This window comes from Salminus brasiliensis, chromosome 3 (genome assembly GCF_030463535.1).
Source record: "Salminus brasiliensis chromosome 3, fSalBra1.hap2, whole genome shotgun sequence".
Taxonomy (NCBI): Eukaryota; Metazoa; Chordata; class Actinopteri; order Characiformes; family Bryconidae; genus Salminus; species Salminus brasiliensis.
This window is the reverse complement of record NC_132880.1, coordinates 36,624,145-36,637,539: the sequence shown is the minus strand read 5'-3', so window position 1 is coordinate 36,637,539 and position 13,395 is coordinate 36,624,145. Positions and strand designations below refer to the sequence as shown.

General features: G+C 41.2%; 2 protein-coding genes across 2 annotated transcripts in view; one reads left to right on the top strand and one right to left on the bottom strand.

The window, feature by feature from the left end:
- The first annotated feature begins 1,016 nt into the window (after nt 1-1,016).
- yars1 (tyrosyl-tRNA synthetase 1) lies at nt 1,017-6,853 on the top strand. Its single transcript, XM_072674816.1, has 14 exons — nt 1,017-1,120; nt 2,045-2,143; nt 2,300-2,446; nt 2,596-2,771; nt 3,200-3,329; nt 3,522-3,602; nt 3,849-3,941; nt 4,027-4,162; nt 4,274-4,359; nt 4,490-4,625; nt 5,628-5,728; nt 5,811-6,004; nt 6,114-6,255; nt 6,340-6,853. Exons 2-14 carry the CDS (start codon nt 2,087-2,089, stop codon nt 6,448-6,450), a joined length of 1,590 nt encoding a protein of 529 aa, XP_072530917.1. The 5' UTR covers nt 1,017-1,120; nt 2,045-2,086; the 3' UTR covers nt 6,451-6,853.
- A 790-nt stretch (nt 6,854-7,643) lies between these two features.
- The window catches only part of nhsl3 (NHS like 3), a 53,416-nt gene continuing 47,664 nt past the window's right edge, over nt 7,644-13,395 (bottom strand). The window contains exons 7-8 of the mRNA XM_072676029.1: nt 9,738-13,358; nt 7,644-8,765 (exon numbers count right to left, since the gene is read on the bottom strand). Coding sequence (XP_072532130.1) covers nt 8,728-8,765; nt 9,738-13,358 — 3,659 coding nt within the window. The 3' untranslated portion in view covers nt 7,644-8,727. The remainder of the gene's footprint in view (nt 8,766-9,737; nt 13,359-13,395) is intronic.

Here is a 13,395-nt window from a genome sequence, read left to right as displayed (position 1 = left end):
CCTGCTCCTGTTTTTCATAAGCAGGCACATCCTCAACAAACTGCAGTGACCCACTTCTACTACTTACATTTTTTCCTTCTACTACTTACATTTTCACACAATTTAACAAATGTTATCTAATTGTATCTCTTTTAATATATTTAATATTACTAAAATGCATTCATTTTCAATGGGCAGATATGCAGCTGAAACAGGCAGCCTAGTGCATCCCAACATTTTTCAACATTAACCTTTTGATGATAGGACATTATAGTCATTATGGCTTTTAGAAAAATGTGGAGTAGTGCACAATAGTGTGGCGTGGCCTAAGCTTTTAACATTTGTTTTCCTTACTTTACTTAGTAGTTTTGAAACCAGTACTTTCATACTTTTACTTGAGTAAAAAGCTTAAGTTGATATTTCAACTTCTATATAAGTCCTTTTAAACCCTAGTATCTCCACTTCTACCTAAGTAATGAATGAACTTTTGACACCTTTGCATTCCAGTGCATTAATAATAATAATAATAATAATAATAATCACTGACCAAATACAGACTACATATAAACTGAACTGGAGGTTTTTAAATGAGCTATGATCTATACCTCTGATTAAATACGTTGTAAATGTAAATATGTAAATATGTTTAAATATATGTAAAAAATTTAAATATGAAATAAAAAAAATATATATCCACCAGATTAGGCTAAACAAGTGATACATTCTGTGGAAATAATAAACCAATAATCTCAAGAGAAAAATATTAATTTATCACACGTCCCTCCACAATGGCAGGCCTTGCGTCGGTGCGCCATCTAGTGTCTGGAAACGGTTCTGCACAGAGAGCTCCTCATCGATTAATAATCCTGAGGATGCGACTCGACAGTAGATTACATAGCGCTGATGCAACGTCCTGATGCAACGTCCCTTACACACAGCAAATCTTCAATATATATGAATGCAATTATTATTAGACATGTATTTTTATAGTCGTTATTTTTTATTCAATACTTTATGCTATATGTGGTTATTTGTTCAATTAATTACTAATTGTTACATTTCTTGACTTTTATTTTGAAGGAGATGACGTAACCGGCACCAAGCCACACGCTTTCTGAATCGGCAGAGACCCGGCGCTCCGGTATGGGTTTTTCCTCAGCTTTCTGTGATGCTGTAAATGATGTTTTCCCGTTATAAAGGCTTTAAATGATACACACTGTATATGTTTTATAAGCTGCTATGAGCTATCTGAGAAAATCACCCTTAAACAAAGAAGCTGTGCTTTACCAAATAGTGACTAGTCGAGCTCTGAGGGTAGCTTAGCTTCTTTGACAGCTATATTAGCATATGTTATTTCAGTGCTGCCCAAACCTTAGCCAGCTTTCTGCTGCTTAATTTTAACATCTTCTAAATTAAAGTCAGGGTGTAGGTGCAGTTAGTGCGGTTTAAACCCACTGTCACTGACTTAGGTCTCGTTTATATATTAATGTAAGCTTTAAAGGGGTTGCTGTTCGTCTGTCTGAATGACTGCATGTCGAGACTGCTTGACTTTAAAAGACCATCGGTCTTTAGTAACTGCTGCTAACGTGCAGTGTGTGACAGCTGACTCAGGCGTTCACAGCTTTTATAATCTCTATAGCAAAGCATTGACTATTGAATGAGACACTCAGGAGACCACATGTGTTAACTACTGTTACCACAAGACAGGAAAGGCAAGCTCCCCATCAATACCCTTGATGCCCTCAGAAGAAACGTTGAAGTTGAAGTTAAAAGCAGGATCTAGATGAAACTACGTCCAGGATGTGTCTTCCAGCAGATAAGAGGTTCTTACTCAGCATCTGGGTGCTTACCGACATGGGCTGGATGTCAAAAAGGATTTTGGCACAGAAAAATAAACTGATCTGTATATTTTTTATGTTTACGTGTTCAATCACACCTGATTCTGATGTGTTACTTGACAAAGTAAAACTTTTTACAAGAACCATGGTTGAACACGTTTGAATAAGTTCTGCAGCTTTACTGTTCGTCTGTGAGTAACCAAAATTTTGATGATCTGCTGTTTTAGTGCCTTCTTGTGCATATTGTCTGGAAGTACAGTCAGGGCACCATGGGAGAACAGCTGAGTCCTGATGAGAAGTTCAACCTCATCACCCGAAACCTTCAGGTGAGACCATCAGCAAATACAATTAATCCTAAGCAGCACCTTAGATCTAGTCTGTGTAATGATTGTGTGTGTGTGTTACTGAGAAGTGCACCAATTTATACAAGTTCACCAATGTGAACAAAGCTTCGACTGACCGCATCTGTTGTGTATCTTTAGGAGGTTCTTGGGGAGGAGAAGCTTAAGCTGATTCTTAAGGAAAGAGAATTAAAGGTATACTGGGGAACAGCGACCACAGGGAAGCCACATGTGGCCTACTTTGTTCCCATGTCAAAGATTGCTGACTTCCTGAAGGCTGGCTGTGAGGTGGGTACTTCATGTGAGCTATGCACCATTAGGTACACAATATCAGTTATTTACATGAGAACTATATAGGTGAGAATGCTAATGATGTCTGTTTTGCATTAATAAGGTGGATATAGCTTTTTACTCTTTTGTCCTTGTGTGATCTGTAGGTAACCATCCTCTTTGCGGACCTTCATGCCTACTTGGACAACATGAAGGCACCGTGGGAGCTGCTGGAGCTCCGGGTGCAGTACTATGAACAAGTCATCAAGGCCATGCTGGAGAGCATTGGAGTCCCCCTGGATAAGCTCAAGTTTGTCAAAGGCACTGACTACCAGCTTAGCAGGTGAGCGAGAGACTGGTAGTAATTGTCATGATAAGATGTAGTGCATGCGATTTCTAAACACCAGGCTGTCCCTGCTATTAATGTTTTTGTTGTCCAGTGCTGTGTACTGTGTGCTGTGTTGTACCATGGGCCTGAGAAATGACTTTTCTTCACAATGTGTTTTTGTTGAGGAATTAGAGTTGCATTCAAAATTATTCACCCCCCATTTCAAATTAGGTTTATTAGGAGAACTAACAAACTTTCAACTGTTTGTTAGAAACCAATTAAACAAGAATAAGAAAAAGCTCAACCAAACTAATATAACACATGCCTTTTTAACATTTAACAGATCTGAGGTGAATCTGCATCATTTCCCTCCTGGGATCAAGAAAGTATTTCTGATTCTGAATCTCTTTGTTCTGGTTCTGTTTTCACTCTTCACTCTGCAGGGAGTACACACTGGATGTGTACCGTCTCTCATCCATGGTCACTGAGCATGATGCAAAGAAGGCTGGAGCTGAGGTGGTGAAGCAGGTGGAGCATCCTCTCCTGAGTGGCCTGCTCTACCCGGGACTGCAGGTGCTTAGCTGCACTCAACTGGAACAGAAAGTCATTTGATATTTCTGGCCTGGTGTTATTGGGTTGATTTCCCAGACATGGATAATCTAGAACTAAATTGAAATTAGAAATTCTTTCTAATCCAGGATTAGGCTTTATTTGGGTCTGAAACTGGCACACTGAAGTAAGTCACAGTTCTGTGTTGGTATTTAGGCACTGGATGAGGAATACTTGAAGGTGGATGCTCAGTTTGGTGGGGTGGACCAGAGGAAGATCTTCACTCTGGCAGAGAAGGTATGAATAATGTGCTTGTATTCTGCTGCTTTTTTGAGGTTGCTTTATGTAAAATGTTAAATCATCTTAACACAGAAAGGCTTATTACACAGTAATGTGTCTTCTTCAGTAACTATAGGGACTTCTGTACAAACTAGTGGGGCTGTTCTTTGGTAATAAAAGTTTGTAATGACAAACATAGGACATAGTCTGTTTAAGGTTAAATGGCATGAGGTGATTGCTTTTGTGTACTTTTTCTGTCGGCAGTACCTGCCCTCTCTAGGTTACACAAAACGGATCCACATGATGAACCCGATGGTGCCTGGTTTGACTGGAACCAAGATGAGCTCTTCTGAAGAGGTGAGGTCCTAATGGCTGCAGATTGTTTATGCTCTCACCTTTGGTGTTCACATATTTCCTGCTAACAATTTCTGTTTGAACCCAGGAGTCCAAAATAGACCTCCTTGATAAAAAAGAGGATGTGAAGAAGAAGCTGAAGAAAGCCTTTTGTGAGCCTGGAAATATTCAAAACAATGGCGTTCTCTCCTTTGTAAAGCATGTCCTGTTTTGCCTTAATTCTGGTGAGTTTAACCTCCCGCCTCCTGCTGGTAGCATTGTCTCACTACAGCTAGACTACATTTTCTATAGTAACTATTTTTCCAATGGCTTGACTTCTCCCTTCTCCACACCAGAATTTGTGATCAAAAGAGATCCTAAGTGGGGAGGCGACCAAGTTTACACATCTTATGAGGACGTCGAGAAGGACTTTGCTGAGGAGGTAAGTGGTGAAAGCTTGCCATCATTGAGGAAACTGGACAGTGTTGTGAACAATATTCATAGTCAGAACGCTTTCTGAAAGCTACATGTGACTTGGTGAATGTGTAGTCCTTTCTATACTTGTTTCGTAGAAAGTCCACCCAGGTGACTTAAAGGCCTCTGTAGAGGTGGCTCTGAACAAGCTTTTGGACCCTATCAGGAAAAAGTTTGAGACGCCACAGTTGAAGAAACTGACCAATTCCGCCTATCCAGAGCCCTCCAAAAACAGTGAGTGTAATAGCACACGGGATGCTCAAGTATTGCATGATATGGTCAAAACATCTCTCTCAGTTTTGGGTTATATCTCAGTTTAGTTTATTCTATTCAGTATTCATTTTAAACAAAGCCTTTTTAGCATAAGGAAACCTGCTTGTACATTAACCGTTACTTATTATTCTTGGGTGCAGTTAAAGTAAATATTAAATACTGCTATTGTGCAACATGATAAAAATGAAGAGAAATGAGATCTATACATTATATATATACATTATACAGTAGCACTGGGTGAGGTGAAAATCATTGATTAGCTTCATCTACAGTGGCATCTGTCAAGGGGTAGATATATGAGGCAGCAACTGAGCAGTCTGTTCTTGAAGGTGAGGATGTGTTAAAAGCAGGGAAAATGGTAAAAGCATAAGGATCTGAGCCACTTTGACAAGTGCCAAATTGTAATTGCTAGTCAGCTGGGCCAGAACATCTCCAAAACATCAGGCAGGTATTAAATTACTTTCAAGGGTCTTCTGCCAAAATCTTGGTGCCAAATACCGCAGGACCCCTTTAGGGTCTATGCTTCTAAAGCTTAGATCTATTGTCTTCTAACCCAGCAAGAGCCATATGTTTTACTGACATGGTCAAAAAAAATTATAAACCATTTGCTCTATCAGTACCAGTTGAAAAGCTGTATAGCCTCAACTCGTTAGGCCCTAAGGCCGTATTGTTGTGTGATGGAGCTGGTCAAGCAAGACAGTGTTGTAGTCAGGGCAAGAGGAAGTGCCCACAAGTGTGGCAGGTGGGCTGGTTTTCGAAGTATCTATTGATAAAGATAAAGACTATATATATTTATATAATGTATTGTTGCTGTCATGCAAAAATGTTATTTACATGTTGTCAAACCTTTATTATGGATGATATATATATATGTGTGTGTAATAATAATGTATAATAATGTATGCAAATGTGTGTGCATGCTTTAACTGCTTTTTCAAGTTAGTTACTGTACTTGTTTCTCAGAGTATGCAGCAAAAGCGAACCCCAAAAATGCAGCAGAGGAAGATGACGTTGTCCCCTCCAGACTGGATATCAGAGTGGGCAAAATCATCAGCGTAGATAAGGTATGTCAGTTGGTCTACTTTACTGTGTTTGAGTTATGACACAAGACAGTGTTATTGCTTGTCTAATTGTGAAACTCTACAGCACCCAGATGCAGACTCCCTGTATTTAGAGAAGATTGACATTGGAGAAGAGCAGCCTCGCACTGTCGTGAGTGGATTGGTGGCTTACGTCTCCCAAGAGCAGCTTCAGGACCGGCTTGTGCTATTGCTATGCAATCTGAAGCCCCAGAAGATGCGCGGGATAGAGTCTCAGGCTATGCTGCTCTGTGCCTCAGTGTGAGTATCTGTCTCTGATATGCAGGCATTAGAGAAAACCAATTAATCTGTAGATGTATTATCTCGGAATATGGTGTTTGTTTATTTCTGTATATTTCATTTGTTCCAGTGAGGGTGAGCCCAGGAAAGTAGAGCCTTTAGATCCCCCTGAGGGATCGGCACCAGGTGACCGCGTTTATGTAGAGGGATTTGAATCGGGAAAGCCAGATGATGAACTGAAGCCAAAGAAGAAAGTCTTTGAGAAATTACAGGTATGTGAATGCACATTGTGAATTTTGCATTAAACATGGGAGGCATGGTTTCAGACATTGATGTGTTTGTGTGCACCTCCTCAGGTGGACCTGAAGATCTCAGAAGAGTGTGTAGCTCAGTGGAAAGAGAAAGATCTGATGACCAAACTAGGAAAAATCACCTGTAAAACACTGAAAGGAGGCAACATCAGCTAGATCTTCTTTCCTTCTTCCTTCCAGTGTCTAGTCTTTAAATCTATAGCTACCATGGCAACTCAACATCCCAGTGACAAATGCACAGCAACAGATTTTTATTCATTGTAACAGCAGCAAGCTGAGGACTGAGAGCGTCATTCATTCCTTACATCACGTCTTGGCTGAAACAGTATAACAGCTCTTGATCAAGTGCGTTCATGTATCCATCTTCATGTGCTGCACATTGCATGTAATATTGCCCAAAATATCTTTAGCGTAAAGTGCGTTGGTGGAAAATGACTCAGGTCTTCTTATAGTGACCTCAACGGTTACCTGTAATTCTGTGAGACAGTAACATTACATACTGATCTTAACATACAGAATGAATAATAAGATCATACACAATAAATACATGAAATAAAAACGTCCTGCTTTTCGTTATTTTGTTGGAAGGTTGAAGTAACTGTCTCTACTGTTCAGGAAAGGCAGTTTGCTTCTTGCAGCATTGCTGTGAGGATAGCATACAGTCACAAGAGCAGTAATGAGGTCAAGATGTTGGATCTTTACCACCCCCCCTCATTCTTTACTGCCCAACTCATACTGGCATTACTCTTCCTTATGGATTAGGTGTGTGTGTCGGCAATGGGTGCAACTTCAAATGTAATGAATGCACGTTAACATATAAACCCTGGTTTCACATGGTCACTTCATGAGTTTTGAGTATCAGGATTATGGCTGGAGGCCAAATCACCTACAACTGAAAGTGTAAAACACATCTAAGATTCATTTAAACCAGAAATACGAATCAGATCATCCAAACCACTTCAGGAGCTGGTCTGAGATGCATTTGAGCCACGTTTCACAAGCCAATTTCCAATCAAACAGGAGAGACGTTCGACTACCTAGTGTAAATGCATGTGACTAAAATCCTATTGGGATACAATCCAGATACTAACATGAAATGACCACTGGTGTAAACTGGGTCATGGTAAATATGTACTCATTCCATTATCTGCATTTTGAGAGCTTGATGAGAACTTCTGCCCAGCAAAGCGAAATGTGAAGAGCTGGTCCAAGATCAACTGTAAAAGCTATTGCTGTCGTGTGCTTAGTAGACAATGGTGCACCTGCCAACCCCCCAGGGAATCATAGGCAGATCAGCTGATGAGTATTTTCAGACAGTGTGAAAAGGGACAGACAATCACACCAACATGTTTGATATAATATGAAATGATGTTTTTACTGAATAGAGAAAATACATTGCATACATTTGAACATATTTGAACATTTTCTGTGACTGGAAGAGATGTGGGTAGGAATTACTTTTATTTAGGAAGTTTCATTTTATGATGAAGTAGCTTCAAAAATAAAGACAGCTTGTAAAACAGGCTTAACTGTGCTAAAAGGTTTTTTTGTAGATTATAAAATACAAATGAATACTTTCTAAATCCATAAATAGCCAAAATCTTAATACATATTTCTTTTCAAAGTGGCAATGCTATAAGAAGCAGTTATTTTCTATATCTTGTTATAAATTTCACTGCCTTGCTGATTTCATCAGAAGTGGGTGGTGCAGCATACGTAGCTTGCAAAGTGCCTTTTTCCCCCGCCATGTTGAATTAATGCTCTGAATATACATTTCCCATCTCTTGAACACAGCAAATACATCCTGTGATTTCTGCAGCATATGCATTCTAATTATGCAGATGCATTGAGCAAGCTCAGTGAGGCTGAAACTTAAACTGATTGATGTGTAAATATATGTATGTACATACACTCAAAATGTGTTAGTATAATTAACCACCTCCACTAATAGCTGGAGGATAAACGCTGTACTTGTGAGCACTGAAAATGCATGGATGTGTTTTGGGAGAGACGGGTGAGAAGAGTCAAGGTTCGATAGGAGAATATCAAAGCAGCTTAATTCATCTCTGATCAGCAGTACTTACTACCCCTTATGACCACTAGAGCACAGTTTAAGATTTGCAGTCATAGAATAAACTTGAGAATTTACAAAATCCATTTTTAACAGCCACCCTTAATAACTTGGGTTGACATTTTAATGTTTTGCCAAAACAGACAAAAACTATACTGTATAGAAAAATACCCCAAAGCTACATTAAAGCTATCATAGTACAGGAATTGGGACCAACTCCTTTTTTTTGCATAAATATAAAGGCCATGTTCAGGCTAAGGCTTTTAAGATACAACAGCTACACTGTCTGTGGTGGCTAGACTGTGCATTCACTAAGTTTCTACGTGAAAATGAAAGTGTGATTGAAGAGTTCCCCTCCAGCCTTAAGACACCTCAAGAATCCTTGCAGTCTCTGTTGTACCTGGAAAAGACACAAGAGACAAGATAAAGGACATGTCTCTGTGGCATGTTTTTGATATATGCAGTCTGATTGATCCTCCTGTTGTGATTATTTATTGCTTACTAGTTTGTGTTCCTGGTCAAACATGACCGGACATTATAGTTGATTAAAAATCCATAAAAATACAAATTTTTATCACCTAATGTTGTGATAAATCTTTAATCAACTTAAGCTCTTGTGAACATTTACAAATGTTAAACTCCTATTTGCTATTTGTCCTGTAGGCCTCACTGACCTGAGCTCATACTCGTTTTTGAGTAAAAAGATTGTAACAAATGTAACAAACTGTAACAAATATTGGAAATCGTTGCACAAAATACCATTTTGTGTTGTCAGTTCAAATTGACTTTATGATTTTATTAGTAAATAAGTAACAGGCCCAAACTTGCACTTGAAAACGTAACCATATTGCAAAATGAATCAAACACATTAAAGAACAACGGTAAGACAAACAAAAAAAGGTGCGTTTCCTAAAGAAAAAGCAGAATTATGATTGTGCAACATAAGCAATTCTCACTTCCAGGCAGTGATGGTTGCTAAGGAGGGGTTGCTAAGGTGTTCCTACATAGTTGCTGTGGTATTCCATGTGGTTGGTTAAATGTTACTAGTGTAATTGTACCGTATGCACATGCAAACAATCTTGAAAACTGCAGAACTAGATATTCTTCTAAGAATAGTCTCCTGCTGAAGAACCTCCCCTGCATCCACGGCACTAACATGCTGTTCACATGTGTACTCAGGGCACGGGAGAGAATCAGTGCCCATCTAAGGTATGATCATGTGCCTGAACCCAAATGTTATACACTTATCATAGTACCACCCATTATTTTATTATCAGTCATTTTGACCGGGAACACTATGGGTGTACAAAAGGTCAGCCAAATTTGGCTGGAGCACAATAAGGAGGGTTAAAGAAAATTTTGAACTTCTTACTTGCTGGCATCTTGGTCCCTGGTGATTGTGCTCGCTGGCCAGCAGGTTGCACTGTCTCAATCTGTCCATTCTCTACTTCATCGTTTGGCTTACTTGAGGAGTTTTCGCTTGTAAGTGCTGTGCCAGTCCCAAGCTTTTCAAATGGATTCGTGGCATGAGCCGGTTTCTTAGCAACAGGTGGTGGCACCTTGACATGCTTTTTTGCTTCCAGTGACTTGGCCTGATCAGAAATCTGCATGAGCTCAGCTGCAAGGCTTTGTTTAAGGGTAGCCTGAAGTTCTGGAGATGTAGGCGTCTCAATGACGACTTTCTTTGTACTCTTGGAGAAAATGAAACTGGCTGTAGAGGCAGGGGATTTTAGCAGGTCACAACTATCTGATGTTTTAGGGGATGGCACAGGCACAGTGTCATTGCTGTTGGTGATGGAGGTTGTCGAGCGGAGATTGAGCCTTGCTGGGACTCCACTGGAAGACATTGCAGCTGTCTTCATGCGTATAGCCTCTTGAAGGCGCATGGAAGGACCTAGGGCGGCAGCTGGGGATGACTTCACTGATGGTTGTGTGGATTTTAAGCAGGACTTACGGATGGGTTTTTGTGGAGTTACCTGACTAACTACAACCTGATCCTGACCCGGGGTCTCCTCTGTATTAGGTTTTTCATCCTGTGAGGGTGTGTTAACTTGGTCTTCAACATTTACTGAGCGTAGGCGCACCATCTGAAGTAAGGAAGGTGTCACAAGGGGGATGTTTGCATCTTCTTTTGGAATGGGTGCACTTTTATGCCTGGGCAGAAGTTCTTTGTCTCTCCGGTTGTCTTTGCTTGTTAGACTCGGTTGTCTTCTAAAATTAAGAGTAGACTGCTCCTCTGTTGGAAGAGGTGGTGCAACAGGCACATCAGTAGTGAGTGCTGGAGTTTCAGACATTGCTTGCTGTGATAAATGATTAACCGATATAAGTGATGGATTTGGTTGATCATTGTGAGGTGAAGGAGAGAGATCCTCAGGCTCGAGAGGTACAGCCTGTGATTGAGAAGCCTGAGAACCATCCTCAGAGGACAGTGGTTTGACAGGTGACTGATCAAATGATTTGTCTTCTGACACCTCCGGACCATTTATGAGTGCATTAACAACGGTTGGTTGTTCCTTACGGGTTTTCTCCGGCATTGTTTTGCTCAGATCATGCTCTACTGGATTGCGTACGTCTGGCACATGAGATGAGTCCTCTGTAGCCATAGTGTCTCCCTGTCTAGATAATTCCAAATTGCAATTCTCAGACATGTCTGAGAGTAATTCCTGCATCAACAGTGGTGGAGGTGGGGGAAAGTCTACCTCATCCTGTCCCTCAAATACCAAGTCAGCTGACTCATCCATAGGTGGCGGTGGTGGAGGCCAAGAACACTCCAGCACTGGGTATTCTTTGTCGTTATCAGGTTGAAGTTCTTCTTGGGTCAAAGGTGTGGACACTGAGGAGGCTGGAGACTTTTTAGAGGGAGGTGGCGGAGGATGGTGTGCAGGAGGTGGAGAGGGAGGTGGAGATTTGCCAATGACTCTAGAGGCCTTTACAAGATTCTCTTTGGGTCTATGAGCTGGAATCTCCTTGTCAGTCCAGTGTTTTGCATTAAAGTCCTGGTCGTCTGTGTCTGTTTTCTCCAACTTTGGGGTTGAAGTGTCACTGTCCTGCAGATCACAAGTGTTAAGCTCATAATTCTGCTGCACTTTTTGATTAACATTACCAGACAGCACTTTTTCTGAAGTTACCGCACTTTCCTGCTCGGTCTTTAGGTCTTCAGACATCTTCTCCTCTTGTTTCTTGATCACACAACTTACAGTTTCCCTCTCAGGACAACTTTCTTCTTCTTTTTCATGCATTACTGAACTTTCTGTATGCCCTTTAGCTGGAGTCTCATCCAGAAGCACAATCATGGACTTTTCATTCTTTACCTCAATGGTGACCTCTTTATCCTCTGTATGGGGCTCAGTGTTTTTCATTTCTACTGATATATGTTTTTCTAAAGAGGTTTGGCCAGTGTGATTTGTTGTGTCCTGATTTTTTATTAGTATAGAGTCTTTGTGTTGTTTCTGAAGCCCATATATCCTGTTGGGACATGGACTTGGGCCACATAAAAGGTTAACTGTATGTTTATTGTGTGCCCAGGTTTCAGGGGGTGGGGGACACGGAGCCTTTACCTTGGGTGGAGGTGGAATGTTAAACAACTCCCTGAGGGCTGACCCTGTGGGTGCAGGAGTCGCCTTGTTTGTCACTGCTGTGACAGTTGGACAAACCTTTGGTGGCTGTGACTGAGTGGTATGAGTTTGAGAAGACAGAGGAGCTGGATCTGTTGCAGCTGATGAAAGAGAGTTTGTCGATGATGAGACTGACACCACAGGAGATGTCCGTGGACCTGTCCTCTCTGGTTTGGGAGGCTTTTTCTTGTGCTTTGCAGGAGAGGTGGGATAGAGATCTTTAGAGGAATGTGTTGGCGTGCCGCTTTGACTTGAGTATCCGCTTGAAGGTGACATTGTCCTTTCAAATTTATTCTGTGGGGATGAGTTACCTGATCCTGTTTGAGCATCAGTGGAATCTTGATCAGGACTGTGTGGACTGAAGGTCAGAGATAAGTGAGAGTCATCCAAAAATGCTGTGACTGTAGAATTAGTAGAGATGTTTTCATGGTTTGATAATGCAGGTTGTTTTTTAGAAGTTTCACCTCCATTCATTGGCTCACCATTGGATTGCAACTCATTCTTTTTGTCATCCAGTTCTCTTGACCTTTGCTTAAGCTTTTCCTGGTGCAAAGAGTAGGTCCTCCTTGGCGGTGCTGGTGGTAGTTTAGCCTTCATTATAGAAAGACTACGAGAGAACTGACTGTTTCGGATACTTTCTCCAGCATCAGTGGGTTCCCCCTGCTCCAATTTAAGGCTTGCTGCTTTGGTGCTTGAACTTAACCAGCTGGATGAGCTTTTAACACTTATTTGTTCCTCATGGTTTAACTCTTCCTTCATTCTGTCTGCTGCATGTGAGGGTACAGCATTTCCTTTTAAGGAAACTGTTGAGGAGTTTGACACAATAGTCTCAGATGATTGTGAATAGCTCCGTTTAGAGCTATAAGAAGGTGGTGCATCATGGGTACCACCTCCTGAACGTGAGGAACCTGGACTTGCTGACGCTAAGCTGCTCTTGCTAACTGTACGTACACTGCGCCTGCTGCGACTTCTGTCAATTTCTATAACATCTATTGCAGCGGGCAGAACTGCATTAGGGATGATTGTGGATAAATATGTGGCCTGTGGAGAGATGGACATCACAGGACCTTGTTCCTGCAAGAAGGAGGAGGAAGTGGTCATTCCTGGTACAGCAAGGGACTTGGGCCTCTGCATAGGTGACGTCCGGGACCCAAGTTTGCAGTTTAGGAGCAAGTCATCTCTGTACACGGCCTGTATGTGGTGCCTGAGAAGTTGCTCCTCTCTGGAGGCTTGAAGGGCTTCAATGTCTTGCAAGTGTACATGTGCTCCCTCGTGATTTGTTAGTGGTGCCCCACCATCAATTGTTGGGATTATAACTGTTCCAGCCGGATCATCACCATTTGGGATAACCTGTTGCAGTAGAACTCCTCTCCCCATACCTGTATTGAATATTTTTTTTTGTGATAAATATCATGT

Bases quoted from the DNA above. Each gene is read 5' to 3' on its own strand.
- yars1 (XM_072674816.1), top strand. From the start codon at position 2,087: ATGGGAGAACAGCTGAGTCCTGATGAGAAGTTCAACCTCATCACCCGA. The intron at 4,360-4,489 runs GTAAGTGGTGAA...CTTGTTTCGTAG, and splicing joins AGAAGGACTTTGCTGAGGAG to AAAGTCCACCCAGGTGACTT. The intron at 6,005-6,113 runs GTGAGTATCTGT...CATTTGTTCCAG, and splicing joins ATGCTGCTCTGTGCCTCAGT to TGAGGGTGAGCCCAGGAAAG.